The sequence below is a fragment of the Cydia splendana genome, chromosome 13 (assembly GCF_910591565.1).
Source record: "Cydia splendana chromosome 13, ilCydSple1.2, whole genome shotgun sequence".
NCBI classification, from domain to species: domain Eukaryota; kingdom Metazoa; phylum Arthropoda; class Insecta; order Lepidoptera; family Tortricidae; genus Cydia; species Cydia splendana.
This window is the reverse complement of record NC_085972.1, coordinates 14,639,642-14,665,755: the sequence shown is the minus strand read 5'-3', so window position 1 is coordinate 14,665,755 and position 26,114 is coordinate 14,639,642. Positions and strand designations below refer to the sequence as shown.

General features: G+C 38.8%; 2 protein-coding genes across 2 annotated transcripts in view; one reads left to right on the top strand and one right to left on the bottom strand.

Moving 5' to 3' along the window:
• Positions 1 to 25,168, top strand: part of LOC134796209 (beta-3 adrenergic receptor-like) — a 184,710-nt gene extending 159,542 nt beyond the window's left edge. Inside the window, exons 3-4 of the mRNA XM_063768240.1 lie at positions 21,840 to 22,058; positions 23,079 to 25,168. Of these exons, the coding sequence (XP_063624310.1) occupies positions 21,840 to 22,058; positions 23,079 to 24,182 (1,323 nt within the window). The 3' untranslated portion in view covers positions 24,183 to 25,168. The remainder of the gene's footprint in view (positions 1 to 21,839; positions 22,059 to 23,078) is intronic.
• Positions 4,146 to 14,095, bottom strand: LOC134796590 (uncharacterized). The gene is made up of 10 exons (XM_063768764.1): positions 13,824 to 14,095; positions 13,201 to 13,280; positions 12,618 to 12,742; positions 11,626 to 11,745; positions 9,071 to 9,294; positions 8,472 to 8,561; positions 7,779 to 7,868; positions 6,471 to 6,657; positions 5,415 to 5,622; positions 4,146 to 4,971 (listed from the first exon to the last, which is right to left on the bottom strand). The coding sequence occupies exons 2-10, from the start codon at positions 13,248 to 13,250 to the stop codon at positions 4,308 to 4,310; spliced, it is 1,758 nt and encodes a 585-aa protein (XP_063624834.1). The 5' UTR covers positions 13,251 to 13,280; positions 13,824 to 14,095; the 3' UTR covers positions 4,146 to 4,307.
• Positions 25,169 to 26,114: the final 946 nt, after the last annotated feature.

Genomic DNA, 26,114 nt, shown 5'->3' with positions numbered 1-26,114 from the left:
ATGGCCGTGATAGCGTGCGCGTGATCTTCTTTGTGAGGGCCCACTTGAGGCTGTGAGCTAAGGTTTTATCGACGCTTAGAACAAGATACCTATTTATATGCTCAGTATTCAAATTGCGCAACGGTCTTACCACGGTACTGCACAGTGGTAGATAAATATACTATTCAAGAGTTCGGATGGGCTCGTGACTTTTTCCAGCAGTAAATAAGGGACAATCTAGCGAGCGAAAAAGAAATCGTGTCGTGCTTTAAGCAGCCCGGGACTCTCCGACTGACAAAAATAATTTTAATGTTATGTTAGATAGAGAAAATGTTGTACATAGTTACTATTATCTATTATGTGGCCCGTCGACGATTTAAATGTAAAGCAGTTTTTTGTTTGCCAGCGAGTGTTTTTGTTTTAGAGATTCTAACTGGTAACGTATTTAAATTTATAAATAGTAAAATATAGAAAAGTAATAACTTTGTTCTAGTCTTATTCAACGCGAATCTTGATTAATATTTTGACTCGTCAATCGTGTTTCCGTGCCTCAGATTTTACAGATTGTCTTAAAGACGCTGCCTTCAAATATTCGTCAGACTAATTAAACTTCGTAAATACCTATTTGCTTTAATTAAACAAGTTTCGCGTTGCCAAGCAGTTTGGATTCATCTCGAACGAAGTTAATTCCAGGTGAAGAAAAACAATCAAAGTTAAATAAAAGAATGACAATATTAAACATAAATAACATAATCTATATTTAGGTAGGTACTTTAACATTTTTGACACCAAACATATTTGAAAAGGACCTTTCTAATTGTTGAACTTCGTTACGTTAATATTTATCGAACATTAATTTTGTTACTTTCACATTAGTCAACGGCTTAAAAAACCAAACCGTTTTTTCTTCCAGCAGATCCCAAATTTTAACACATGATATTTGGAGCTTTATTTTAATCCAGCTAACAAGCAAACCAAACAAACACAGATTGGCTGTGTCAGGTCAAACAGGCTATTCGGCAAAGCCGGCAGGCTGCGAATATTGTGATAACAAGTCCACGGGCTTAGAGCTACCATTAACCCTGCCGAAATAAGACCCGCCTTGATTCAGGGAAAATGAGAGCTGTAAGCTGCGCTGCACAAACGTGTTAAATTTAGAGTTATACGATTAACAAGAAGTATCAGTGGGAGTGTTGAGGTGAAATACACACACGTTTATACTTACCTATTGCATAAAATGTTAGTGAATGCACAAATGCGTTGATGAGGAGATACTTTTTGGTTCACCTTGTAGTTGACTCTTTTTTGGAGACTTTTCCAAGTCATGACATTTTTAATATTCATATAAAATTGAACAATTTATTAAAATATAGGTATAGTACAGTCAACAACAGAGCTATGAATACAGGCAAAGTGTCAAAAATATGTATACAGTACTTTATTGCCTGTACATTAAGGTCGTATATACATATTATTGGCAGTTTGCCTGTATTCATAGCTCTGTTGTTGACTGTACATGTAATATAAACAAAAAATTATAAACTAAAATTAAAAACTACATAAAGCTACGACTAACTACAACATAAACTAAAATTACCTATAAATAAAAAACTGGCTCCAGCTCTGTGCCTTTGGGCAGGTTGACTCTAGGACTTGCTACTTTTACAAAAAAAATACACTAACCTAAAAATCCCGCTGCCTTTACGTAACATCTTCCCTGGTGCGAAACCTAGTAGAAGCTAGTGATTGAGTTGCAAATACGAATATCTATTGCAGTTTTTGGTTTTCACCTATACCTGAAATGATTTAATTTTACAATCACTTTCTGCCTCGACACAAAGTTAATTGAGGTTGGCACCCAACTTCGCAATCGAGAAGTAATGTTTCTCGGGTGGCTGCACTGTCTGCAGCCGGAAAGTTAAAGATGTATGTCCTCAGAGTCTGGCGGCCATTACTGGAGTTCAGTCGTTTTATTAGTTTCACACAAGTTAAATTACGACAAATGGTCTTTTCAGTCGACTTTCTGTATCTGTACCAGTTATTTGTTGAATTCGCTTTAATTGTACATAATATTATGCCTAAAATAATGCAAGATGTCATTTCACTGGGCCTTGTTTTGAGACTAACTTGTTTTGGGGGGGATACGAGTATACAGGGTGGTCAATTCAAATGGATCAGTATGGAAAAGTCAGAAACTATGAGAGATAGCGAAATCTGTTCTTAGGAACCATGGCGTCGATTTTAGATTTAATAATAATGACATTCAAACTTTTTTTTAAGTCACATACATAACCGGAAATGTCAAAACAGAGATTTGTGCAACTACCTGACGAAAAGTGTATGAAAAAGTTTGCGGTAGACAACACATTTTCAAACCACCCTACCTACACCCTACCACTACAATGTAATGTAAGTACCCATTATGTGTAGTGGCTGGTCTGAAAATGTGATATTTAGAGGTACACTGGTCCGAAGGTACAATATGATTATAAATATTTTGTTGAAATTCGCTGAGGACCACCCGCCATACTGACGCTCACAAAATGAAACTATATAATGAAATTAGCGGTGAGAGATAAAAAATCTAAATTTAAACTTAATCCGACAATGTCATTCAATCGTTGTTGTGTGTGGCGCCTCCCCACCGTGCAATATGAGTTTTGATTGTCCAGCGATAGTATAAAATGGCAGTTTTAAAAACTTAATTTATGTACATAGCAAAAACGAGAACCGTAGGTATATAAACTATGAATGTGAATAGTAAATAAATAGTTTCCCGGACGAACAAACACCAAATTAATTGGCAAACAGGCAATGCAAGTTTGCAGAATGGCTGTGTTATCTCTGAAAATGAACACCCGACTACAAACCTTGCAATTTTCACTTGTTTATTTACTATATTTATAACTATACAGGGTGATTCATGAGACATGAGCAGGACTAATCCTGCACACTGAGTAACTGATAATTGATCGATCACCGTCGTATTTAGGTGAAACAACCACACTTTTTCCTATTTTTTAAGTTTTTGGTGAGGGCAAATTTAATTATCTACAATCATGGTCACCCTACAAGACCTAATTAATAAACATAACACCTCTTTAACCGTAATGACAGCATTTTGATTACGAAGAAAATAAACTTACAAACTTGAGTGAGCTACGAGTTTTCAAAAGTAACCAGACCGTGATGACATTCAATTTGACACAGAATATCGGTAGTTTAGTATTCTAGTTTTAGGGTGACCATGCATGTCGTAAATAAATTAATAACTTTTTATTCAACACGACTACAAAATTAACGTTAATCTCACTAATACTGATACGAAACAGTTGCTTATAATTTACGAAATGCGCAGTGTTAGTCCTGCTCACGTCTCCTGAATCAACCTGTATTTTTATTTTACATCAATTCAGAATGGATTTCAAGCAACCAACAATGATGTTGATCCAGGCTAGACAGGGCATAAAAGTAAAATTTTTTTTTTACACAAATTTCATTTTTGAAGCAAGCTAATGGGAAGTGGGTCTAATTTCGCTTGCAGGATTTGATTAAATGAAAATGAAACTTAAATGAAAGCGTTTAAAAACTGTTTAACCCTTTGGACGCCAATGACCGATATATCCGCACCGCAGGTTCAACGCCAAAAACTGATTACCTAATTGGTCACAGACCACAGAACAACATAGACCTACGTGCATATGCATAAAGTTCAATTTCAGTTATGACACTTCAGTGACGTGGCGTCCGGGTGACTGCTTGTGTGTTTGACATATCGTCGAAAAGTTTAATTATAAGCCCTATACGGTATACGGTATACGGTAAATATGGGTAAGTGTGGCTGCGGGTTAAGTGTATCACTTCATACCGGGGCCTCTTTGTTTACATTTCATGTAATTCATGCAACGCAAGTAGCAAATGTATGAACCCACACTTACCCCGCAGCCAATCTTATCCAAATTTACCTTATGACAGTCTTATTTTTTGGACTGAAATACAGTAACCTACTTAATTTGGATGAATTTACTAGCAACACATTCGATCAGCAACAAAATACTAAAATTAGTCTGCTTGCATAAGTAATAAATTATTTTATTAACGTAGTAACGGTTGCGAAACCGTATTAATTTTCTAGACAATCGTAAACTGGCAATAAAACAAGTTAGTTGGAACTTCGCGTACACCGATACCTTTATTATCATCACAAAACAAATGAACGAGACATAACACAACACGGTAAAATTGGTATCAGTGGTTCATAATAACTTTTCGTAATAATCGGGTCAAATATCAAGATTTGTTCCCGTATTAGTTTCAGTTATATCAAATTATTTCCTTTCTACTGGTTTTTTGGTTGACATGGCAACCAACTTGTTAATAATGGTACTTTTCTTGTTATCGAAACTATTCGAATCTTTGTTATCTGATGTCTTTGGATTCCGAGAACGGTCCAATATTGGAGAAATTCGTTTATTAAAATACAAAATCAACCTATTCCATTGCTCAGAGACGCCGTCAGAAAATCTCCACCAAAAAGATTCTGTTTGTTTATTACCGAGGATTTTGTATGCGTAGCCTTCTGACTTTTTCTTTCGCTTCTTAGGCTTCCAATTTATGTTTTTCGTTTTCCAGGAAGAGATTAAATGTTCCAAGCTATTAACTATAGATTTTTTAACAGAATCACCGCTGTTGTCATGGACAGTTTCTAAAAGCATCGCTTGAGAGGTATTACTAGAGTTATTGTTTGTACTGTTCAAACTATTTTGATGATCAAGTTCAGCTGTCGTGGATTTTGCCGTTGATTTTTGTATAAAGTCAGTTAGTAACGCACGTTCGGTATTCGTAGATACCTCCAACTCCTCTTCTAAGGCCTCTAAATCTTTTAAACTAACTTTGCTGCCGCTTCTTTTCCTTCGTATAGGTAATCCATCAGCCTCACCGTAGTCATTGGACCATTGTCCCCGTCTGGCCGTATCTTTCAATTTAACAGCACTGAAAAGTTAAACGCATTAAACTTCAAAAGCTCTCCAATCTCTTATAAAAAGCGTATTAAGAAATAAATATTTAAAGTCATAGAATAGTCGTAAGATAGGTACTTATTTATTTTCTTCGTTTATAAAGGTATATTTTATGATTTTAGGGGTTAGAGTCAGGCTGTCAACACAAGAAGTCATACGCGACGATTTTTGATATATATTCTAACTAAGATGTAGAGTTTGTGAAGTTGGAGCTTGTAGAGTTAGGGCGTGTAGAAAAGTTAGAAGCTTGGCTCTACGTGAGATCTGATAACTTTTGACAGTGCGAGCCATGTGGTCTTGTTTTGGCAACATTTGACATGAAAATGTTTTGGTGGGATTATACTTAAAGGAACAAATATTCAATAATAAAATTAGTAACTAAATACAAGTATGTAACTAATAATATTTGTTGCTTACTCGTATTTGTCATCCCCGTATTCCTTTAAAATAGGTTTGGTTAGTATAATCGGACTTTCGGGTTTCGGCCTACTGTCCCACATAATCTTCTGCTTTTTATTTTCTAACGGACGAACGAGTAATGGCTTTACTGTTGGCGGTGTTAGTATTGGAGGCGTGTAGCTAACTTCGTAATCGAAGAAATTTTCGGCTGTCGATTTAGAAGAATCTGTAAATTGAAATTATTATGATAACACTGTTAATATGCGAATTTGTCAAAATGATGTCCTTTTATCTAGTCTTTTATCTACGCTTTTTACTTATAGATTTGGGCAAGTACGATAAAACCATGGAATCGCTAAACACGCTCATACACAGGCGCAGGGTTCCTAGCTTTGTTTACTTGATCTTCTTAATTATTTTGAAGTATGAAAAACCTCCGCACTTGATATAAGCCATGACTGCCAGATTGAGCAGACTTTTCACCATGATGTTATCGCTACTCTTCATAATGGAAACCTACTTAGCCAACATAGGCCAACTGAGACGTGCCTGTGGGATTTAGCGTTTCTAAATCGGTTAGGTGGATTTGCCTCCATATCATATCGGCGATAAGTTACTGTTACTAAGTATCCAAATACACTTGGGAATTTACGTACCTTCTGCGGGCCAGACTGAAAATTACCTCAGGAACATAGCCTCTTTAACGATTAGGCGGGTTTGGCTTCATTAAGCCCTTACCGCTATTCTCTATAAACGTCTCTTCAACTACCTAAAGCAGACACTAGAAATCTACGTACCCCATTGACGTATATATCTATGGACTGGCCTTACGGGCACTAAAAATGGTACTAGTTCGGCGGTGTTACTCACGAATTCCAGCCAATCATGCAGTCTAACGCAACTAGTTGCGACCAATAGCGCGCGTGATGCGAACTCATCAACCAATCGCGCGCATGATGCGAACTCATCAACCAATCGCGTTGTAGCGGTGTCACACCGCTGTACTGGCCCCTGTCATGCCTCATTATTTTTGCCCGTAAAGCCAGTCCCTAGATATCTATGTCAATGACATACCCGCTGTTGGCCAGTTTCTAAGTTGCCCCTGGAACACTGCGTCTCTAAACCGATTAGGCTGGGGTGTCTCGTTTATGTCCTTATCTTGGCTCTGCATGAACTTCCTGGCACTTAGTCCAGAGCCTGGGAAACCGGGATGCTGCGCTAACTGCGCGAAATATTTGGCGTACTTATCCGTCGTTGTTGTCTAAAATATTAAAATGAACAAACAAAGGGTAAGAACGGTTTCGCACTACGTCCTATCCGAATCAGATGCGAACCCGTAAAAATATGGTCCGTAGTACCCGTAGAACTATTTCTATTACTTACGCTCTAGATCCGATCTCCATCATCCGATTTCTTTTCGTCATTCAAGTTGAATGACGGAAAGAAAAGTTGAATGATTCAACGTGTGCGGTACTTAACTTACCTTAGAAATAGTTCTACGTCTACTACGGACCATATTTTCACGGGTTCGGATCTGATTTGGATCGGACGTAGTGCGAAACCGCTCTTAATCTTTTCAATGGCGTCAAAATGTATTTTGAACCCAACCAAGATATATAGGTGCTGTGGTCGTAGCCAAGATGACAATCATTTATCAACAAATAGCAATCTAAAAGTATTCATACCTATAATGCATAACACCTCCTCACACAGACAAAACATCCTCCAGACTTAGCATAGTCGCGGTACCCCCTCTGCCACGCATACGGTAATTTTACTCCATGTTCGAGTCGAAAGTGTCTTTGTGTGACGTCCGTGTCTTTGAACGGACCAATCACGGCACGGGACTTCGCTCACCTCGTCCCGCGCACCCCTGCATTTTTGGCATCATCGGTTGCATGAAATAATTGCTCTAAACTCGGTCTAGAGGATTCCTAGTCTATGCCTCCTCATCATTTCCATTCATTATTTAAGTTTTAACAGATTCGTTGCGTCTTCCATTTTCTAAAACTTTTGACTGTGGCGGCCATAGACTAGGAATCCTCGTGGCGGCGAATTTCATGACACGACACGACAGGCGTTACGCCATAAAATATGATGACATGCCTGTCGTGCCATCCGCACCGAATCAGTTGGCGTCCTCTACCTATACAAATGATTGCCATTTGGCTAGGCTTTACGACGTATGATTAGGCTTAAATATGATAAAATTCACTAATCCAAAAACCAAATTTGGAAGGTGGTTAAATATGTATGTTCTGACCAGGATTTGAAAGGTAGTTGTTGTAACAACCCGAGCAAATTTTGAAATACCAGAAAATATTTAAATACGATATGTGGGCTGAGTTCTAAGTGATTCTTCGCTTTGTTCTTAAAACATACCGGGTCCGTTCTCCTGGCATTGTGTATATGAGCATTAGCTTCTACGGCCTTTACTCGATCTAACGGATCCTCGGGTATCGTAGCGGTAGCCTTTAAATAAAAACGAGTTTTATTAAAAAAACAAATGCGTAGAGTGGGTAAAAATATATAGATTCACTACAAGGATAACATGACAATTAGTCTTAATAGCAATTTCTCTTGTATGGATCAGAGTGTTGGGCCCTAAAGGTGACGGATGAAAAGAGATTGCATGTAGCGGAGATGAGAATGTTAATATGGATGTGTGGCGTGACGAGAATGGATAGGATTAGGAATGAGTATATAATAGGAAACCTGAAAGTTGGTGCAATAACAGAAAAAGTTAATGCAAATCGCCTAGCGTGGTACGGGCATGTGATGCGGAGGGATAAAAGTCATGTGACAAGAAAGGTATTACGAATGAATGTGGAGGGAAGTACGAGGAGAGGAAAACCGAGGAAAAGGTGGATGGACTGTGTGAGAGATGATATGAAACGAACGCAAGTGAATGATGAAATGACGGGCGACAGAGAGGTGTGGAAGAGAAAGTCATGCTGCGCCGACCCCAAGTGAATGGGACAAGGGCAAGAGAATGATGATGATGACTAAGTTCCTTCTCTTGCAGTTACTTCTATTGAATAGATCTATTCATTCATCAGTGGAGCCTCATCTTACCAATTCAATTTTGCGAATTTCATGTTGCCTTGCTGCTGCTTGAATAACTCTCAATCGTTCTTTAGAACCGCCCGGCAAGTCGTCGGCAAACTAGTAAGAAATTAAAAATATCATGAACATGAGAAATACAAATGAGTAAAAGTGTCATCGAAGTATTCAATGGTCAGTCAACTGAGACCTAAAAGGTTAATTTGTGAAAACCAAAATCAACTATGCTGACCATTCTGACCTATTTAGCTAATTACTTTATCTTATTTTGTTCTAAGTATTAAGGCCCTCTTGAAAGCATTTTGACCCAGTGATACCAATCTAATACCTTTAAACGAGCAATTCTTGTTTATTTACATATATACCTATATATTTCGGGGATCTCGGAAACGACTCGATGGGAATTTCGATGGAATTCGCTATATGGGGTTTTTCGGGGGCGATAAATCGATCTAGCTAGGTCTTATCTCTGGGAAAACGCGCATTTTTGAGTTTTTATATGTTTTCCGAGAAAAGCTCGGTCTAAATAAATAACATTTTGAACATTAACACATTTTTAGTTGCTCCTGCCGAAATATTTCTGCTTTATGTAGCTCTTTAGTGCCACTTACTTCCAGCAATCCATCGACTATATTCGGAGTCGTCGTTGGACTAGTGGTGTAAGGTGGCGCTGGAGGATCAAATCTGCGTTCAGCCTGTCCGGCCGCCGTAGACGTGAGTCGCATGAGGCTGCCTTCGTAGTGACGTTGTTCTTCCGACCCTAACACGGAGTTGCCCAATTGGCGACGACCGTCTGCTAGAGGCTGGTCGCCTTGATATCCGGGTGTTATTTTCTCTATCAAGATTTAAAAAATTATGTAGAAAAGCAATAAATCACTATGTACGGATTAGATAGTTAATTCGTAATATATATTTACAATATTTACAAAGGTACTACATCAATTTTCGACGAAACCTAATGTCACCTGGGGCATAGTCCCCAGGACACTGGCCGCATTTCCCCGCTGTATGGTTAAGCTCAGCCTGTGGGCAAAATATGACCCTGCTCGTAGGTCGCCATACACCCCAACAAGTTTTAGGGAAATATCCTTTATTAATGTTTTGGTGTCTGACGACCAAGGCCCAAAAGTCTCGACCAGTGCCGCAAATTCGTAACTATATATAAATGTACAATGAACATATGAAGTCTGCAACGATTTTGATGGCACACGCAAAATTATGACGTATAAATAACACTTGCACTGCGTGTGCTATCAAAATCTTTGCAGACTTTTCTAGGTCTAACTCTAGATATCTTAATATAACTTGAGTGTTTCAAAAGACGAAAAATTACTACAATATTTCAATTACTTTTCACGCCACTGTTCGGAAATGTGGCTATAGATGGTCTACAACCAAGCTGGAAAGTAGGCAATAGCTGTAGCACCTGAACCACCACTACTACAATGTTTCATTGTTATCATCATCTGTCATTGGAGACGGTTCGCTACAGCAATGAGTATCATTTAAAACATAAAAATCAATAAAAGATCTTTTTTGGCGCAACCTTTTCCTTCAAAAATAAAATTACTTAGGTTATTTATAGGACCAATTTCTTGTTTAAAAAAAAAAGAAATGTCAAAACCATTCATTCATTCAGTCAGGGGGCTTACCGCGAAAACCGAAATTCTCAAATTGCGGGGATCTTTCTCTTTTACTCCAATGAAGGCGTAATAAGAGTGACAGAGAAAGATGCCCAGAATTTGCGAGCTACGATTTTCGCGGTTGTAGCCCTGTTCATTCGATTCACGCTTAAGGCGTTTTTTACTTTTGTAGCTGTTTGTAGTTTTTTTAGCAAAAACGATTCTAAGTTTAGAGTCGGTTTGAAGCAAAAAACAGAAAAACGCCTCTTAAAAGTGATAAAAAAAAGTAAAATAGGCGGGATCGGAAAATACTCACTGAATTGGATAGTGTAAATTGTGTTTGACTAAAAAATACAAGAAACACGTATCTACGCTCGCTATAAAAATGAGTTCTTCTAGTGAAGAAAATGATATTCTTACGCTGACGCCTACCGAAATTCAAGAGACAGCACAGGCAGTGGCTAGTAATTTGCTACCAGAGAAATCGCGGGCTAGTACTTATGCAAATGTTCTCTTATTTCCTCGCAGTAGTCGTGAAAAGCACTATGTAATGTCTCGGCCGGAAACGCTAAAGATGGACTCGTATTATTTGAGGACCTCCACTAACGTGTCGGCTCTCAAACTCACTCATCCATCTTTTAGCGGTTTTCCGTCCTCTCCTACAATGTACTATTATCCTTTCTGTTCTTTTGTTGCCACATGTGTCGTGTTGTGTACGCAGAGTAATTGCCTCATTGCTTAGTCATTGTGTTTATCCAGCGATTTATAATTATAGCAAAATAATTGTAAGATCCTTAAAGTGCAACGTAAAAGTCACTTTTACGAGTATATTGAGTTGTATTGAATAATTTTACGGTTTGGACAAGTCGCGCGAGTGACTTAAAACAAGTGAGTCTAAACCGTAAAATTATTCAATATTAGTATGTCTCACAACAGTTTAAATTCGAATATTGAGTTGTTGTTATCGGACATCGTTTTGGTGGACACTTAATGCCAATACTTGTAAATTAACCAAAATTTAAGTTAAACATCAGTTTCTAAAGTATTCATTTTGGCGCAGCAGTATCATCATCATCATCATCTTCCTCGCGCTATCCCGGCATTTTGCCACGGCTCATGGGAGCCTGGGGTCCGCTGGACAACTAATCCCAAGAATTGGCGTAGGAACTAGTTTTACAAAAGCGACTGCCATCTGACATTCCGACCCATAGGGGAAACTAGGCTTTAGTGGAATTAGAATCTGTGCGGAAAGAGAAGAGTCGTGGAATGTAATGGGGCCCCATACATTCCACGACTCTTCACTTTCCGAACAGACTCTAGTCCATTATCAAACTGCACAACGGGACTTAATCGCGTAGTTCGAACCCGCGATCTCCGGATTGAAAGTCGCACGCTCTTAACGCTAGGCCACCAGCGCTTGATGCAGCAGGAATCAAGTTTTAGATTAATTATGTGTATGTTTGTTTAGTAATTACCTATATTTTATGGAGTCATAAATACCTGTAGTAAAAATACTTAATGATGTGATTGAAATATCAACGTACGGCCAGTGTTGTCCCTGAGAGAAATGCTCGGTTCTCCGGCGCCCGCTCGCCGCCAGTCGAAGTCATCACTTATCTCGTCATCGTAAACACCTCGCTTGATATACACGGAGATGTTGGTCTCTGAAAAAACGTTATTAAATTAATAAATATTCCTCTTTATCACCATCATCATCATCAGCCTACTCTCGTCCACTGCTGGACATAGGTCTCTCCTATTGCACGCCATTGAGCACGATTTGCGGCAACTCTGATCCAGCCGCCTCGCGAAGGTCATCGCTCCATCTAGCCTGAGGGCGTCCTACGCTACGTTTGCCGATGCTCGGTCTCCACTCGAGAACTCGTCTACCCCAACGGTTATCGGTTCTACGGCTAATATGACCGGCCCACTCACACTTAAGCTTGCTAATCCGGTGGCCTATGTCGACGACTTTAGTTCTCTGACGGACGGATTCCTCTTTATCTTAGTTCAAAGTTCGCTCCGCTACCAACTAGTTGACATAGTTTTACGAAAGTGACTACCATCCAGAATATAAAACCCAAAGATATTTTATTAGGTTATGTATGGAAACTTTATTAGAATTTTGGTCGGCTTAGACGACATGACAGTGATTTTAATGCAACGATTGAAATTCAGCATAGGTACGGATTATCCCAATATCAGTCGTTCTGCTCCAATCATTTCTATTCCGCGCGCTAACTAATCAAACGCATGCCGCAAATCAACAGAGTCTATATTCTGGCGTGGAACGTATAATTGTCGGAGAATTATTGAGCATTTCTATAGAATGCTATTACTAACATTTTTGTAATGTTTTGGTCAATGTGCTTGAGCGCAGCTACACACACATGTGGTGTGGTATCCTTTTGGTACTAAAAGACTTTGATCTACTGTATACATTCTTAGTAAATTTACTTATTTACTCATACAAAATGATGTGTAATTTCTCAGATATGTCTTAGTAACTTTAGATACAAGCTATTTACTCTCTTACCTTTGAGGTCGATGTATTCAGCTAATGAGTAATTATAACCCATGGCAACGCCTGCCAGTGAAGCTGTGAGTAGCAAGCAGCAGACGGACGAGCTGATGAGGCACGCCATGATGAAAACCACGACCCTGAACAAGGTTTTATTCTTAAGACCTTTAATTTTTGGTAGTCTATTCGATGCAATACTTGCATTACTTATGCACTTACCCTAATAGGGCCACGAAAAGCACGCTCAGCGCGTCAGGGTGCCTAGCGAAGATGCCAATCGTTTGCGCCGTAGCGAACGATAGGGTCATTTCTCTCTATCACTCTTCCATGTTAGTGCGAAAGAGACATTAGCGTTTTGTTCGCTACGGACGTAAACAATTGAAACGCTGACGCTACAAATATATGGCAGTCGGCGAGCGTGCACGCTTGTGACGCTCGAAGTGAGAGTTCCGTGGCCGAGGTGATAAAGTACTGCATTATATGATTTCGGACTTATAACTATGTGCCTTTAAAATGGCTGAACATGTCACAAATATTTTGAACAATTGAGTATCGTTATTAAGAAGAAGTACCTAATTTTATAGGTATTTAATTTTACCTGTGCGATGCATCGAAGCACCAGGCCATCCATGTAAATATGCAGCACATTGTGAGAGCATTTCATTGATGCCAATATATCTACAATCAGATATAAAAAAAAGTATCATCATTTTGTTGAGGTGGTTTGCTGGTAACACGATTTTTCCCGATAAAAAAACTAATGCAGATATTTGAACATTCCAGTTTTGTAGCTATCTGGCAATTAGACTTTGTTGCAAAGCTATATTGACTTTAAACTCGGGTCAGAGTCCTAACATATCCCTTTAAAATATATGTAGGTGTACGTGAATAGAAATACAATGAAAATCGTCAGAATAGTGGATTTGAGAACGTTCACCACAGTCTATTAAACAATACAGTTATTCGGCGAAGCCGTATAGACAGGGCAATCGTGCGGGGTGCGAGGGGCGATGGGTGGAAGGCGCACACGGACTGCATACATCGCCATTTATAGTACCTCGGTACTAATTACAGGGCTAGCATGTCTTGTGTCAAGTGTAAGACTTGGGCAGTTGTGTAAAAGTCTGACAACCCTATTGTGTTCTTGTACGGCATTTACGCATTCATCAAAGGCGTCGGTCCACTGTTACTTTTTACACTGTGACGTTACTGTGAATATACCTTTTAATAATACGGAAAGAGTTATTTCGTCAAAGGGCCTGTGTCCGAACTTCGCGCATAGCATCCGCTTTGAGAAGAATTGCTTGCTTCAACGGTTGCGCGAAACAAGCACTCATCGTTGTCTACCTTCTGGTTGTTGTCATAGCGCGCCAGTTTCAAGAGGCCCCGTAATTTAATTATTTATTGGTGAGTTATTTAGGATCTTTACATGTCATCATCAGTCAACAAAGCAATGACACTGTCATGTACCATAATCTAAATTAAGTTTTTAAAAAGACTTCATTGTAGGTTTTAATTAAAATAAATGAAATGAAGAAAACGCCAGTGGTTCTAAATTTAGAGTTTTGAACTTAGCGAGAGACTGAAAATTTGCACTCGAAACTCGAAGCCAAAACTAACATTGCTCTCTTATTGCACAAATAACGATTCTAGAGTTAAACCAAGAACAGTCTGCAACGATTTTGATAGCAGACGTAGTGCAAGTGTTATTTTTAACGCCAAACTTCTAGAGTCTGTGCGGGTAGAGAAGAGTCGTGGAATATATGGGGCCCAATACATTCCACGACTCTTCTCTTTCCGAACAGACTCTATAAAATTATTTATTTTATTTATTTAAGAAACAAACAGGCTTTTATAGTTATATATAACATTGGAACTTTTTCTTAAAAACTAGACTTACAGTTTCCTCAATGAAAATATTTTTATATAAAACAATATAAAGTAGTTTCTAATGAGTAAAACAGAGATTTGTACGTATAACAACAAACAATATATATATATATATATATATAAGAAGAGTAGGTATAAATACCAAAAACCAAAGTAGGACCAAATTATAACAACCATAACAATAGGGGAGTGCAGCACTACCGACTCAGTAAATTCATAGACTAGACATACTGTGCCTTAAGCTGTTTTTTGACAAGTTTTCATAGACAATAAAATATGACATTGATGCATCAAGGCGGTTTATGGCGGTTTGTTAACAAGGGCCTACCGGTAAACGCGAAAATCGAAATTTAGTTATCTGCCTCTTTATCGCTCGAATATGCAAGAGTGGTAGAGAGATTAGATAACGAAATTTCGATTTTCTTGTTTCGCGGTAGGCCATGTGTCAATGTGGTTTGTTTACTGTATGTGCCACAAAGGTGCCACCTACGCAGAGCTTTGCCTAATATTCCCTATTGTTTACAAACTGAATACTAAAAAGGTTTTGTTATTCATTAATCAATTATAAGAAGCAGTAACAGCTAACACTGAAAATATTTCTTTATAGCGCTAATCTGAAGATATGGGTTATTAGTTATTACACTGCATAGATAGTGTTTTAAATCTATTAAGTTTCTCACTGAAAATATCAAGGCTCAGAAATTCTTCGTTGTACAGTCAACAACAGAGCTATGAATACAGGCAAAGTGCCAAAAATATGTATACACGACCTTAATGTACAGGCAATAAAGTACTGTATACATATTTTTGACACTTTGCCTGTATTCATAGCTCTGTTGTTGACTGTACAACATGCACGCCCTTCTAACAAAACTATTTTTTGCGTAAGCAGTTCGACTACGGGGGATGTATATAAAAGAGGGACTTTTTCCTGCAAGCGGGTCCACAACGTCGAGGGACTCTGAAGGAAAGTGAATGTAATAAAAACGGAGCATCACAATAATATTATTAATAATTTTATAAAGGGTTAAGATATCGGTACGTTCTCGGCGATAACTAAGGGATGTTATATTGTGTACTCTCATTGCGGTGGCGTAATCTGAGTATTTATTTCTAATTCTGTAGGTATTCTATTGTCTATAGTTCATTGTTTATATATGTATATATTTTTAAATTAGTATTTTAATTTATTTCTAATATTATTTATTTAATAACATTCTATTGTCTTAGCAAACTTTTGGAAATGGAACCTCGACACGAAAAGAAGAAGAAGAAGAAGAAGAAGCAAACTTTTTCTGAACTCCCTCTATCCTATCACTATGTATTTTATACAGTGGGCTCCACACAGCGCTTGCAAATTCCAAACGACTACGAATATAACTGTTAAATAATACCTTATAAATTAAAGTCTCTTAAATGGTTTACCTACGAATTACGAAATTATGACGTAAATAACTTTACTATCATCTTACACGAATAATGAGATAACTATGAACTACATCAAATATCATTTCCATTACTAAGTATATATGTATATACCTAAACACACAAATAAAAGCTACACTAAGAAGATAAGGAAACAGGATATTGAACGTAGCAAATTGAGCCCTAGAACTGCGCAAGTTGTCGCATTATGAGCGCTTGTTGACACACATCTGTTCCGCAAACTTTTACTTGCTTTTACTAATAGTGCCGACCCACTTTGCTCACAGGTATGGGCTTGTACCGAGTTCATTGGGTTCTACGTAAATATTTGGTTTTGAACATGGAGATAGCAAACACTGCGGATATTCTATTGCTAAGACATACTTATCTTATAGAGTCTGTGCGGAAAGAGAAGAGTCGTGGAATATATTGGGCCCCATAGGTACATTTCACGTTTCTTCTAGAAATAGTATAGTGGTAGTTTCGTCAGTCATAGAATGTATTGTTTTCTTTATATTCCACGAGTCTTCTCTTTCCGCACAGACTATAGAGTTAGACCAAGAAAAGTCTGCACCGATTTTGATAGGCCACGCATACCGTGCAAGTGTTATTTTAAACGTCAAACTTCTATGAAATTATTACATATAAATCAGCATATAAAAAATCTCGTAGCTCACACTGCTATAGTTCATTTTTTTAGCATTAGAAAAAAGGTAAACAATCTTGATGTGTCTTTTAATTGAAAAACGCATTTTAAAAATAAGATTATGTAACAATCATGAATCTAATACGATCATTTATATTCTTCTGCTTTCATAAGTAATACGAGTAGTTACTGATTTTTAAAAAGCGTTTTTCAATTAAAAGACTTGTCAAGATCGCTTATCTTCTTTCTAATGCTAAAAAAACGAACTAGAGTTAGACCAAGAAAAGTCTGCAGCGAATTTGATAGCCCACGCAGTGCAAGTGTTATTTTAAACGTGAAATTTCTATCAAATTATGACGTGCTATTATTAGAGCTTGAAGGAAAAAGTAAATGAAAAAATGTCAAGACCAGCTAAGTTTTATGAAGATTCTACGAAGCGTAAAACCCATCTTAAAGTAAATCTGGAACCTGTTACGTAAAGAAAGTAGCTATACTTACTCAACTTCATAACTCATTTAACTGCTAAGCTACGACCGTAGGTAGTACCTAGGTACTATACCTAAAATCATAATTAGATTCCAAAAAAAGTAAGACAATGTTGCCACTTTTTTCTAGCGCGTCTTGTATTTATGTAAAAATAAGTAAATAAAAGTACTTTTAAAAATCGTAGGAGTAAAATTACCAATAAATAAATTATCTTAGCGTGTTTATTTATAAAAAGGAATTTACTATTTTACAAACAAATTATTGCAGTGGCAACATTGTCTTACTTTTTTTGGAATCTAATTATGATTTTAGGTTTACATCGTAGCCTGTAGCATTTTTCTGTATGATGCAAACGCAAAGGTTAAGAGGTGTTTCTTTATCTGAAAAAGGCTGAATTTAAAGTATACCTACACAAAATTGTTTCTTGGCTGTGACGTAAAGATATCTATTATATAAACTTTCGTCTTTTTAAGGAGACCATTTTTAAACAGTGCACTTTTCTTCTCATTGTCATGACGCAACGCAAACAAACAAAACTATTTCCGTATATGTGTTTATTAGATAACTTAAATGTTAAGGTAGCTTCAACATAGTTTCTCTATTTATCTTCAAGAGCCTTGACGTGATAGTCCTGACCTAACTAGAGTTGTATTAAATGTAGACACATAGGTTCTCTGCCGTATCTTCAGCCCTCATAACTCATACATTGCACGCAGCAACTTTTTTTCTCGCATTCACCTTCGATTGGTAAACCGTAAAGGTTAACCACCAACACATACAGTTCTGAACGTTACCATGACAATAATAAGGTTGAAAGTAAACTAGCAACTCGTTTATAGCGCGGCCAAAGCGCGACACAGCTGAGTGCCGTCATTATGAAATATTCAGGAAAGTGCCCTTGTACTGTAATGTTCTAATGTCGGTCTTTGGATAACTACCTACTAACCAAATGTGGCCAGAACGACGGGTATAACGTTGTTTGGTACAATGGAAAGCTTTTACAAAACGTTTTTTTTGTTGTTAATATACATGGTAGGTACAATCAGCTACAGAGTGATCATTGACCCCTACATACATTCAATCTATCAGGGGAGGAGGTTTGGTAGTTGACTGTACATAGCATTGGTAACTAGAGCTTCCAATACCGGGATCCCGGGATCCCGAAATACCGCGATCCCGTCTTTTTAAACGTATTTTTCAATACCGGTATTTTTAAATGGAATACCGGGATCCCGGTATTTTTAAATGCAATACCGGAATCCCGGTATTTTCAAAAACAAGGAATATTTGCAGTATAAACCATTTACATCCATTAGAATGGTCATATTCGGCTGTATTAAGAAGCTTACTACACGTCAGACGCATCTAACTTGCATCTAGCCCTTATTTTATTATTGAAATAAGATCGTTGCCTGAACGTCAGATAAATATTTGATGGTTGGTGGTGGATGAATCCTGACAGTGAGATTAATATAGTTAGTTCTTAAAATGTTATCATAAATCATATATATATAATTGAAAAACCAGAACAGGATATAAAACGAGGGAAGAAGCGAGATGGCGCCTTACAAATTTCTAAAAAAGTTTTTCACACGTTTCTCAAATACGAAGCACGTATGATAAGAAAAAACTGTTCCAATTTATTATCTAAATATGGGAATAGAACTAGTGCATAAAAACTATCGCTTTCGATGCCTATTTAATTTACAATGGTAACACATCGCTATACCTAGATTTTTTACACTGTAACAGGTACACTGGTTACACTGTAACTTTTTAAAGCTCTTAGCTCCCAAACACATGTACCTATTATAATTCGAAGAATATTCAATGAGAGGGAAGATGAACGTTACAATGCAATGATTAGAATTTGGTCTCGTTAATATCACTGATATATATCATTCATCATCATTCCAGCCTTTATCGTCCATTGGTCGCATTGTCAGAACGGTGCTTGCTAAAGTGCCCACAGTCTTAAGTTAATCTCATCCAAAAGTGACTCGCAATCTTTCGAAGGCCGTCCACCAACGGATGCCAGACGGTCCTTTCATCTGAAAGTATTCGTTGTAATAGTAAAAAAAACTAAATATATATAGTCCGCAAAATAAAAAGTAATGTAAGTACCTACTTATCAACTTTTGCGTTTACGTCAGCCTATTTTAAAACAATATAAAACAAAATTTCGGCTGGTTATTAATATCTCAATAAGGAACGTGCAAATTTAATTATTTCGTCGATGTTTACTTGTCATGGCACTCAGGATTCTCCATCTCATCATTCATTTAGTCATCGCCTTTCCATTGTACCACATAACAGCGTTAAGGTCGTGTGGTACGATTTTCCCTCATACGAGTATATACCTACATATGCTCGTGGTTAATAAATTATTAGGTAGACGAGTTACCTTTTATTAAGGTCAGAGAAAATAATGTCATTAAGTATGTTTTCTTAAGTAGTCCTAATGGAAGGGTGCATAGATACCTATAAATAAGAATTTATTTAATAATATATTTGAATTATGCTAAGAGATTAGTAGTTTTAAATATACGCAATGAATATGATACAAATCATTTTTAGCAGCAAAGTTTAGACTGTTTAGAGATAAAACTGATAACTAACTATACATGCAACCTAGTTATATAAAATTTCGTCAGAAACTATATTTGAATAGGTACCTATCGTCGATTGATTGACTTGATTGTGTCATGTAGATACGTATCTTACATGTTATTTATTTACATTATAAAGAATTAAGAAAAAAGAGGCCAAACCGGATTAAAATATGTATTTGAAAACAGAGACGCTATATCTGCGGCTATTACCGGGAGCACTCATTAATTGTTAGTCGATCAGACAAAAACATTCATCATTTAAAATCCACTTGTATTTTGAACATACGTATGCATATCTCATCAAGCCTTTAACCACAGAGGGCACTGAGACATTCTGATCCAGAAACCGTTTGACATAGGATAACAAGCGACTTTAAACTAAGGTACATCATTAACCTGCTTTGTCCCATCCGTGCACGTAGGTAAGCCGTCCTTGTTTTGCTTCCATTCGGTCTCGGCTCGGCCCAAATCCACCTAACACATTTATAATAATTATGTAAGTATGCATTCTTCGTGGTAAACTCGCTTTTTAGTTTTTACACGCTTTTACTTAGCTTCCCTCCGTTTATATTTGTACATAATAGTCTTTATTATCTATTTCATTTAAAACCTTGTAAGTTAAATTGAAATTAGTTGAAATTTTGATGATAGCGAAGGTGGCCGAAGGAACTTCTCAGATAAACGGAAAGCCGAAAACTGCGACCCTCGCGAAAACGAACTGCTGCCAGAAAAGTGGGTTAGGTTAGATTAGAACTGCGGCCCTCGCAAAAACGAACCGCTACCAGAAAAGTAGGTTAGGTTAGGTTTAGTATTAGGACAACTGATCATTATGACAAACAATATTAGGGAATGCAAAGATAGGAGAAAAGACTTTAGGGATTCAGATATAGATCCAAAATTACCTGTCTGTACCTATGCATATCCATTAAAATACGTAACGGTCTCGGATCCTACTATTTACCTGGTAATTTCCTTCTAAAAAATAACCTTTATTATCTGGTTTTAAATTGGTCACATACCACAGAAAATCTTTTGTCTGAGCCGTAAATTATTCAAGGTCGAAAGCTCCGAGGTCGAAAGTGACTAAAATGGGTTTAAAAGGCACCCACGACTTTTGTACAGAGGTGTAAAGAAGCTTTTTCCTCCTAGCCACAGAATAAATAATAGTACTAACAATAAGTACAGAAGATTCACTCTCAAACAAAACGCGTCTGTTACGATTAGGACAGTTATGACCGCTAGGTGGCGACAGCGCCACGCGCGGCTTATGGCTAGCCACCAAAATTGGTGTGGGACGGATGTACTTGTAGCTACCTGTTGCAAAGCGACGAAATCGCGGAGTGAGCCACGTCTGTCCTAGTTCTAGCGCGGAAAGTGACTTGTTGCCAGCCGGAAGCGGCGCCGCCGAGCACAGGAAACGCAACGCCTACGACTACAATATCCGGTGGGGTGGCATTGTCTTATAAATTTTTTTATTACCTTGTTTTTAATTATTGTAACTATGTTTAGGTATATGTATTGAAGTTTCTTTTGAAATGAAAACAAAGCCGTTTCTTTGTAGGTTAATTCAATTACTTTGTAATTTATTTGGCTATTATATTGCCTATACCTTGTCCATGAAGTTTGGAGAGAAAGCAAAGTGAGAATGTATTCAATTGAGCCCGGGCATCTGGTGTGGGGTCCGTTAGGCGAAGTTGAGGCTCATTTCGCCTACTCGGATCTCGCAGTGCATGAACGGTCAATACACAATTACACATATGGACAAATTTAAATCTACCTACATCGAAAACGTTTCTGTGAGCTAGCATACGTAGTGTTGGTAAAGTTGGCGCAGTGCTTCCACCTTACTATTTAATAAAAAATAATCTCATCCTAGACATCTAGCCAAAGAGTAAAGTATGCATCTAACTACCAAGCCCATTTTTAGGGTTCCGTACCCAAAGGGTAAAAACGGGACCCTATTACTAAGACTCCACTGTCCGTCTGTCTGTCCATCTGTCTGTCACCAGGCTGTATCCCATGAACCGTGATAGCTAGACGGTTGAAAATTTCACAGATGATGTATTACTGTTGCCGCTATAACACCAAATACTAAAAAGTACGGAATTCTCGGTGGGCGAGTCCGACTCGCACTTGTCCGGTTTTTTTTAATTCTGATTCTTGTATTCTTACTTCCAGCCAGCAACAGCTTCATCAGTGCTGCTACTCCACCTCGGTGCGGTGGGAGCGCTGGCAAGCGGCGCAGCGCTATGCGCGGGCGGCGGCGCGTGCGCGTGCGGCGCGCTGCTGCACGCGCTGCACCCGCTGCAGCTGTGGACCGTGTGCGGACTGCACGCCGACCGCGCTGCCGCCATCGCCGCACCGCTGCACTATGCTGCCATCGTCTCTGCCAAGAAGGTAAACCAATGCCTGAAACGCGTTTTGGGCCATTCCACGAGAATGTTCCTTACGTAACGCCATTCTTCTAGTACTTCTGAAAATGCTGAGAAAGCGATATCGGATCTGGTATATAATATTTCATGACATGACTTGGCTAACAAATTGGTAGTAGGTAATATATTACAGATTTGATTGAGGTTGATGCCATACAAGGCAAAAGTGTTACGTAAGCGACATTCTAGTGGAATGTCGCTTACATACATAGGTACATACATTTATACATACATGCCCCTTTTAGACTACCTACACAATTTACCGGGCCCTAATCGCTTATGGTGGTACAAACCGAAAAAAATGGACTCACGACTAGAGTAGTTATTAAACGGTGTACTCCACAATGCATAGGTACGACTCGAGAAATAGTGGAGTCTAAAACGCGTGGCATACTCATACTGTGCGAGCTACATCCAACGAGGCAGTCGACTTTCATTGCTTAGCTTAAAAACCATGGAATACTTAAAGCGATTTTAGGGAGCAAAAAGTCCAAGGAGTTTGTTAGGCGTCTTCAGAGAAAACCATGCAAATTAATTCTTCGGTGGATACTCTGAGGAAAATTTTAACTGTTATGTTTTCCTTTTGTCATGATACCAAGCCAGTACATGCCGATGTTAAAAGATTTTATGGGAAACTTTAAAATATTTTTTAACCCGGTTGAAATTGTTCAAAACTCGCCATTTCTTATTGTTGGTAAAACAGGAAAGAGGATATTGAATTCCGCGCCGTCAAAGCGTAGCTCGGAACCGGCCAACATGAACAGGCGAGAATCGTTAACTGGTTATTGTCATAACTTAAAACTGGGTCACCGCCTTTGTCAAAGCAATCCAATTTAAAATGCTTGAGCATTCATAGGTCGCTTGCTTATTATCAATAATTCACCTTTTAAATTAAAAATATATCGGGTTCTCGCCTCGGGACTCGCATTAAGCGAGTTTGCAGTAAATGTAAATAATATGTTCATAAAAGACATTTTGGTTTCAGGTGCTTATAAGCGTGGCAAGTGGCTGGGTGGCGATGGCGGCGCTCCTTGCGCCCTTGGCCGTAGCAAAGCCGCCGCTGGTGTACAACACCGGCATCGGCAGCTGCGCGCCCGACTGCGGCGCCGGCCCTGCCGCGCTGAGCTTCTGCCTCGTATACGCTTTACTAACTTTAATACTGCCGGTTCTTCTAGTCGCCCTCTGCAGCCTAAAAATCCTTCGTATAGCGCGGTATCATCGACACAGAATTGCGGCCGCTATTTACGAAGTTACACTCTCTGCACAGGTTACCGTCACACACCAACGAAACCCATTTTCACCACCACCGCCGCCCCGACGTCGAGCTATGTCCGCGGTGCTCCAACCTCTCGGCTCTTTAGCTATACTCTATTTTCCGTACTACTGCGTATTGATATGGCCGGCTGTTGCCATTCCACCGCAGCCGGTGGCTGCCATTTCGGCGGCACTGCTCGCAGCCGCTCCGCCTATCAATTGTATTTTATACGGCATCCGAAGTCGACCGCTTCGTGATTCCTTGCGAAACTATCGACGGAAAAGAATGACGAAAAGCGAGGTGACACAGGAAATTCAGGCGAGGACTCCGAGTGCTTGCGGTTCTCGGCGGCCGTCGTTGTCAGCGGGCTCGGGCTCTATTCGTCCGCCGACGACAAGACGGCTTTCGGATGCAGCAGCGATGGGCTCACGTGGATCGGAGAGGCCTGCACAGCGAGCCGCGTCGTGCAACATGTTGCAGGATCAAGCACACGAAGAATTGGCGCGGCCGCGGGTGTCGGCTATTCCCATAATCCGCGCCCCGCCGCACGTGGTGCTCGGCCGAGCTCTCGGGTTGGAGGAGAATGCGGCTCGGGATCGCCGTCGACGTAGGTCTCCACGCATCACAGTCACCCGAGCGATGTCGGACGAGAGCGAGTCGCCGACGCGGCGGCCGCTCTGCAGGCAACAGTCACGCTCCAGCGGGGCGCTCCTGGGCCAGATGTACTCGCCCGCTGTGTCAGAGAACATGAGCCTGGATCAACCGGCTGACGAGCAGCTCCTCCTCTCGTGGCCCCAACACCAACCTCACGTAAACACACACGACGCTTTATAAATGGGTATTAAATTAGGATAGATAGATGTGCGTATAAAGACAATAACTGTGTGTGCGGTTCGAAAATGAGTCAGCTTCGGTGTTTAAAGATATTATTTTTAGTCGCTTTGTACCGGACTCTTCTCGACCCTCCTGACCAAACTGTGACCAAATATAAAGTTTCCTATGACTATTTATTAGGAGTATTGTAGTCGTAATAATTTCTTCTACAGGGTTCCTCCATATCGTTAGCTTTACTACTGAAGTATTACTTTAGTGTGTATTTCTAAAGATTTTATTTTTGAAATATTCCATAGGTTTAGAAAGAGTTTAATGAGATGGTTGAATTTATTTTTTTGTCTATTTTGTGACGATGATATTTTTAAGACAAAGTTAGGTACTTACTCAGGTGATCGTGTAGTAGTGTGTAGGCCGCCCCAGCTGCTTGCGCCGTCCAGTTAGCTAGTTCTCAGTGTCGATTGATATGATATCTATTCAAATTTCAAAGGAGCATTGAAAGTTGATAGAATTTCACAATAGATGCATCTCGATCGAATGGGGAATTGGGCCACAGCCCTCGCGTCGTATACCTAAGTTGATTTAGTGTTAGACATTCGCTTTACCTCACGTAAGGGTACTCTGTCACTTCGCCAATGGCTTTAAATAGATTTTATCTCGCAATCTTGTCGGAATCTATGTATTTTAGAGTATATGGAAAAATTCAATCCACCTGAAAGACTTTATTTTGTAAAATATTTTCACAAGGAGGATGGTGATATAATCTCAATCTCAATATTATTATTTTGCGATAGAAAATGTTCTTTATCTGTAAAGTAGAGATGTATGTCAACGAAAGATTTAAATATCGTTATATAATGATAAATGTTTGGTAGATATAAAATATCATTTGTTATTCTAGTCAGAAAGCTGTTGTTTTACGATATCTGTGTTAATTTATAATGTAAGTTAAGACTACATATAAGTGAAGAATTAAACGCAAAATTCTATGATTTTTCTTTCCCATTATTTATGATACGCAACCCTGTGTCTACCCAATATCATTTCTCGAGATGAGCTATAGCAAAGCGCCCTTTTTTTGAATGAATGAATGAAAATCTTTATTTCAGGCAACTAATGGCCCATTAATAAATACTCTAAAACTAGCATACATATTACAAAAATATATCTTAACACTAAAAAACTCAAAAACACAATATGGCTGCGATGAGTTACGCAACCCCACAGTTTCAGGGAGCCGGCCGCGGAACCGCTGGAACTTGACACCTTTCAACCAAAACTCCTCCTTGGTGAAAGTCGCTACTCGCTAGCCGCAAGTAAGATGCACTTTTGTATGCAAATATTGCAAATGAAAGGGACAAAAGACAATCGGCGGGTGTAACATTTGCACTTGAATGGCAGGATGTTGTGTGGTTTTTTAATAATGTTTGGTGTATACCTACGATATGTTCGATGATAGGGAGGTGTCAGTAAGTAGAATAACGAGTAGGTATACCTATACTCGCTATTATTACTATCAACAAAACACCCCTCCCTTGTTTTTTAGTAGTTTTAACTCAAACTGGTAAGGAAAGGACTGGCAAGCACCATGAATGTCACTAAGATACCCATGTAAGTATACGTACGTTACCTATTTAATATTACAAAAAAGAGAAGACTACGAGTATTTATCAGTACACGTATAAGTACAAAGTGTATATACCTATAGATAATACAGTCTGCTAGATTATAGCGTTATCTAGGGAGCCAAGCTTCATTTCACGGCTCGGATTGTCGTCTAAATTCAACATCAGCTATAAACTGGCATAATAAACGGGCATTATGTAATTTTAAACGGACGGCACCTTAGCATTAACCAGTACAGTGCTTTAAAACCAGACCGATAAGCCTTAATACCTACCCATTAAATTGTTGGAGTAATAAATGTAATAATAC